This window comes from Lichenostomus cassidix, chromosome 5 (assembly GCF_008360975.1).
Source record: "Lichenostomus cassidix isolate B80296 chromosome 5, HeHo_3.0, whole genome shotgun sequence".
Lineage (NCBI taxonomy): Eukaryota > Metazoa > Chordata > Aves > Passeriformes > Meliphagidae > Lichenostomus > Lichenostomus cassidix.
The window spans coordinates 8026360-8032812 of NC_139486.1; the positions used below are offsets into that span (position 1 = coordinate 8026360).

The window sequence follows — 6453 nt, forward strand, 5'->3', positions numbered from 1 at the left end:
TATTACTATCAAAGCTTCATGATGTTTACTCTCCTGTTCTTAAGAACTTTGTCAAAAGCAAGGAAGAGTTTCAATATGGGGAATTTCAATCAATTTAATTTATTGTGAAACTTTAATTACTGATTCTGATATTTTAAAGAATAAAACAACTCAGGGAAAAATACTTCCGATTCCCTCTGTACACCTCTCTTTCCCTTTTTCTGGTCTCCAATCCCTCCAAATGCTCATTGTAGGCAAGGTGCTCAGTCCTTTCAGAAAGGTGGGTGCTGGTGCAGAGGGGTCAGCAGATGGTCACTGCTTTTCTTTTTCCGAAGATATCAGAAATATTCATATCCAGAAATGTAAAGGCTTTTGTGAAGGAGAAAAACCCCCAGAATGGAGAAAATGTAGAAACGGAAGTTAGCCAGATTATAACTCCTGCCCATGGCTAGTAGGGAGCACTAGAGGATCTTTAAGGTCCCTTTCAACCCAAACCATTCTGTGATGGGAGGAATCTAAATTAAGGCAGGCCTTTCCTCTGGTCTGTGCACTTCCCTTGCTGTGCTGCTCCAGAGGGTTTCAGCTTGCAAGCTGACTGCTCTGTGTGGAGCCTGCAGGCACCAACAACCTGTGTTCTGCTTTCAGGTTCTGGACGACAGCTGAGACCAGCTGAGCCCCCGGGAGATGCTGATGCTGATGCAGATGCAGAAGATGAAGATTCTGTGAGTTCTTTGGAGTTGAATTTTTCTGTGATGACAGTTTGGCAGAACGGGATCTTAAATATTTTGTTTATAGCTGGGTCTTGCTGGTGATTTTCCTCTCCATTAAAAACGTTGTATTTTAGTTTGAGATTTTCCTGCCAGCTCAAAAACCAGAAAGATGTTTCAGTGTAAAGGCATCTGCTCTTTGCCATGGTTCATTGGCTAAGTTTACTACCAAGACTTAGCAAACTATTACATGGCTGTTAACTACAGTAACTTTTCTTTTAAGATTTAGACAGTTTAGGTTCTCTATTGTCTGACTGCAAAGGAAGCATGCCAAGTGCTTGTCAGCAGAAATTCCTGCTGGGACTTTTCCATGGTTTTCTTGCTTACAGAGGGCTAGAAAGTGTTCAGCCACTGGATGCAAAGTTTAGGTGTGCAAATAGAGCAGGGAAGGGTTTGGGTTTTTTTTAACTTTTTTCAATTATTACTAATTGATCTGTCTGTTTTCAGTCTGTTCAGTCTATAGATGCATACAATACATAAAGAAATACAAAATCAGCATACCATTGTTTTCGTCTCTCAGAACTCTGTCCCTTGTAGTTCTGAGTGCTTTAACAGGAGAACTGTGTTTGTTCTTGACCTAAAACCAGAGTTATTGGTTATTTTTTATCCACCATTAATAATGAAAGATTTTTACTCAGAAGGACGCTATGCATAACTAGAGAAATACTCCTGAAAAATGGGTCACCGTTTAATGGTGGATGTTCTTTTACCACCACTCGTGTCTTTTCCACAGGTTAATGAAGTGGCAGTAGAAGACATTCGTCCAAGACCACAAGGATCCTCCCCAGTTTATGAGTATCCCATAGAAGAAGACTATTTAAAGGCAAGACATTGAGTATTCATGCAGGCATGGCTTTATCGAGTTGATTCAAGAGGCTTTAGGTCCTACAAGTAGCAGAGACTCATATGTCATAGAATGGGATATTTTTGCAGCCATATTGTCTTCCTGTCCCCACCAAAATTGCATCTCTGTTCATTGATGATTTTATTTTGTGCTGGACTTGCTGGCCATGTTCTTGTTTCTTGGCAAAAAAATGCATTTGAATTAATTCTGTACAGGACACAAAGCAGAGAGCATAAAGAAACATTTTTCCTTTTAGGATACATAACTGTCTTGAAAATAACTAACAAGTATTTCAAAATTACATTTACCTCCTGGTCATTGAAAGTTAGAGATTTAATTAGTACAGCCATGTTAAGCTAAGTAGGCAAAAGTTTGAAATTCATGATGAAGTTGAATATGTAAAAAAAAATGTATGTGTACAAAATTGAAAGCATGAACAATGTGTTACATTAAGACACAGGAAAGCTCCCAATATCTTAATATATTTGGTCTCTAACATTCATTTAATACAAATTTTGGTACAATGAAGCGAGGCCTTGGCATCTAATTTACTACTGAGAATAGTATTGTTAAATCATTCATGTTGTACATTGCACTTGATCCCGATTTTGCTCCATTGCCATTAAGTCAGCCTCAGTTCTTAGTCTAAACCAGGAATTTTAACTGACTTTTGTTGTACTTAAAAACATCATGACTTCTGAACATTAAATAACTGGAAATTATTTTTCAGCCTCAAGAAGAAAACAAAAAATATTCTACAGACAAATCAAAACAGAGTCATCCACAGGTCAGTTTAAAAGCACTCCATAGTTTTAAGTACAAGCCTTGTAAATAGTAAAGTTTGTTATAGCACACAGACATTAATGGGTGGACAGAAGGAAGGACAAATGGGCAAAGAATCACTTGTTTTGACCAGGAACTTCATGAATGGCCAAGTTGTGGCACAGGCATGAACCTTTATTTGGCATGAACATTTGGGATTCTTCCATAATTCTTTTTGGGATTCTTTCTTTAGTCTTCTCTGATTTGAGTACAGTGCAGCACTAGCTCTCAGTCTGACTTTTCTGGCCCATTGATTTTAATTCGAGTGGTTAACATCTTCACAGAAAATACAATCTTTCAGCCCTAAAAGTTTCCATATGTTTCACATTTTAAAATTATAACCTATTTTCCCGATGGCCCTGGTCCAACATAACCCTAACACACGTGCTTAATTCTAATTTAGAACAGAATCAAACCCACACTGAGGAAGTATATTCTCTATTTTGGATAATCTTTCTTGAGCTATTGAAAATATACCTGAAGAGACTGAATATTTTATTGCAGAACAAGGTAGAATGCTTTAATACAAATGAATAAAAATGATAAATCCACATATTTTTCTATCCCTAGGAGACAATGGAAGTGACCCTGAAAACAGAAGTGGAAGCTGGTGCTAGTGGTTTTAGTGTGAAAGGTGGAGGAAATGAAGGACTATTTATTAAAAAAGTACTTAAGGAATCTCCTGCTTCAAAAATATTTAGTCTTAGAGAAGGTACAGTCTGAATTTTTATTTTGTTTTGATTTTCTTCTGTATCTTTAAATAATGAGATTTCTAGCTGTATGATCTGCCATCTCTTTATGTATCAGAAATAGTAGATTTCAAACCAACTGATGTTATCTGTGAGCTTAACCTATCCATGTTAATAATTTCTAAGACCACTTGCTTGAACAATAATAAAATGTAATGTTTTTTGTATACCATAAAAAATTTAATTTTCACTGGAACAGTGAAAAAGACACATAGGAAGTAGTTATACAAAACTAAAATGAAAAAAAAAAATTGAAAGAACTGTAAGAAAACAGAAAGTAATTAAAATAGTGCATGATTCTACTTGCAGGTGATCAGCTTCTAAGTGCTACAATATTTTTCGATAATATCAAATATGAAGATGCACTCAAGATTCTCCAATATTCTGAGCCATACAGAGTCCAATTCAGCCTCAAAAGAAAAATTGCTGTGCAAGAAGATGTGGAACACTCTTCAGCCCAGCACAAAAAGGAAAGAATGGGCCAGGTAGGTACTTGATTAGTTTACAAAATTTGGATAACGTACTACAGTAATGTGCTGTGTGGAAATAGATCAGAAAACACACACTTGTGTCTTCTTATGACTTTGGCATAAGTTTAAAGTTACTAGCATGAATATTCATGATTAAAAAAACCCCACACAATATCTGCAGCTTTTTAAATATCTTGAGTGGGACTCTGTATTTTACATAAATCCACAGTCTTGTGTTAGGGTATACAAATATTCTTTAGTGAGTCAGCGTTTTGTTATTGCTAATTGTCCACTGATAGAACTGACTTGGGTAATCTCTGTAGTATTTGTATTCTATATGTTCAAAAATGTAAAGTATCAATAAATATTTTTCTCCAAAGCTCCTCCACAAGATTTTCTATTAAAAAATATGTGTTTAACACCTGATATTTTGATAGACCTACGATCTCTTCATTGGTTTCCATCAACTCATTTTTTCTTCATATATATATATAAAAATAGTATATATAATATGTATTTGTACAGACATATATAGAGATACATATAGAAACCTCTGTTTACTGCAATGTTTTGCAAAGAATGAAAATTTTCAGAAATCCATATGTATAACTGTGGCTAGCGCAGGTCGTTCCCATGAGAATTCTTTTTGTGTTTTATAAATAAAGATAAAGTTTGGATGTTATTAAAAACAGTGTCCCAAGATCTGGACGGTGCAGGCCTGGCCAATCAGGCCTAGGGGGAGGTTTCTGACTGACCAATCTGGGTGACTTTTGAAAACTCTATATATATGATGAAATCAAAACAATAAAGGTCTTTCCTTCTTGCCACTGAGAACGGAGTTCTTTACTCTGCTAGCTGCTCAACAGCGACATCTAACCCATATATATTATAGTCCATTTGTTTTATGTAATTTCTGCCTGATATTATATATTTATATAATCTTCAGGAATTTTTTTATATAACAGGTAGATACTAGTAATAAAAAAGATTATTTTTCTACATATTTCAAGTATGTTTTTTATTGTTTGTTGCACCTATATTTAGGTTACTTCTAATCTTCTGACTACTATTTGTTCTTTTAGGAAAAAGAACTCAGTGAGGGCATTCCTGAAGAAGCACTGCATGATTCAGGAAAAGCCATTTCAGAAGAAGACCAGGAAACATTAATTGTAAGCCAAAGGGTAGGAAGAAGTAAGAGAACTAAAAAAGATAGATTATCATGGCCAAAATTTCAGTCAATCAAAAATAAAAAGATACTGAGGCACAGAAGATCTCATAGTACCTCAGATGCATATGAGCCTGCTATACAGGATATTTCCCCTACAAGCACGGACACAGAGTCTCAATTTCCACAAGAAGTCCACACCAAGGAGAAAAAAGGAAGCCAAAGGAAGCTGAAGTTCCCTAGCATTGGATTCAGAATGCACAGGTCCAAACCAGAACCACAAGAGAAGCAAAAAAAGGAAATAAAAAGTACACTGATCTCTGAAAGAGAAAAAATATATAAAGATGATACAAGCCTGGAAAATCCCGAAATCTTAACTGTTGAATATACCACATCTCCTGCTTATGAAATGAAAACAGGGGAGGTACATGAAGCTTTAACAAAAGACTTAAAAGATATGAAAAATGGCATTCCATCTCATGTAAAACAACGCCCTGAAGTTGAAATAAGCATTAAAAAAGAAAAAGACAAGGAAGCAACATCAAAATTTAGTGTACCTGAAGTACCAGACATAACAACAGAGATACCAAAGCCCAGTTTAGAAACAGCTGATCTGAAAGGAAGCCCAACTAAAAAATCACCACAAGCCTCATCAAAATCCCGAAAAAAGAAACAGAAAGATGCAGCAGATAAAAAAGAAGGAGAAAGTGGAATTAACATAGACTTGATGGGTCACACAGCTAAAGGATCTGTACAGGTAAAAGGCCTAGAAATAGGCACTGTTAAAACAGAATTACAGACATCTGACACATGGGAAACAGGACAAAAACAAGCAGAAGAAGACACACAGATGCTAAATATTCAGAAAATAAATTATGGAATTTCAGTGCCCAAAAGAAAAGAGACAGAGACTGACACAACCAAACAAGGAAGTGAAAAGCCACAGTCAGTACCAGAGAAAGCAGCTGATATGACTTCAGAGGACAGCAAGAATTTTGATGTGAAAACTCACATGCCAGATGCAGAAAACGAAGGATCTACTTGGAGAATACAGCTGCCATCATTCAAAATGGCCAAAACACCTAAAACTGACATGAAAATAACAAGAGAAGAAAGCAGAGAGGACACAGAAGATAGTGTAAAAAACGAACAGCAAGAGGAAGATGGCATTCTAACAAATAACAAAGCCTTAACCATAGATATGGGAATGAAGACAGGAGAAAAAGATATAGAGGGGAAAGAAAGCAAATTCAGACTTCCAAGCCTGAAATTCCCCATGTTTACATGGTCGACTGCCAGAGAAGAAACAGGGCAAAGTGAAACACAGATAAGTGAAAGGGAAGGAAAAGTAGGAAACCTAGACAAAGAAGGAGAAATTGAGGAATGTAAACAAGCAGGAGAAATTGGGATTCCAAGTGCAGAAATTCAAATAGGGATATCCAAAGGAAAAATAAATGAAAATGACATTAAAAAAAAGGCAAAAGTTCAGCTGCCAAGTCCAAAAAAACTTACTATAAAACCGTCTTCAACAGAAATGAACATAGAAGAAACACAAGGAAAATCAATGCTTTCAAAAACTGATATTAAAATAGAAAAGAGTGAATTCACCAAAAAGTCAAATGAAAAAGAAGAAATATCAGTAATAACAGGAATTGAT

General features: G+C 35.8%; 1 protein-coding gene across 1 annotated transcript in view; it reads left to right on the forward strand.

Moving 5' to 3' along the window:
- The window catches only part of AHNAK2 (AHNAK nucleoprotein 2), a 60077-nt gene that overhangs the window by 38408 nt on the left and 15216 nt on the right, over window positions 1-6453 (forward strand). The window contains exons 2-7 of the mRNA XM_085063786.1: window positions 625-701; window positions 1480-1569; window positions 2321-2377; window positions 2983-3124; window positions 3471-3646; window positions 4714-6448. Of these exons, the coding sequence (XP_084919912.1) occupies window positions 625-701; window positions 1480-1569; window positions 2321-2377; window positions 2983-3124; window positions 3471-3646; window positions 4714-6448 (2277 nt within the window). The remainder of the gene's footprint in view (window positions 1-624; window positions 702-1479; window positions 1570-2320; window positions 2378-2982; window positions 3125-3470; window positions 3647-4713; window positions 6449-6453) is intronic.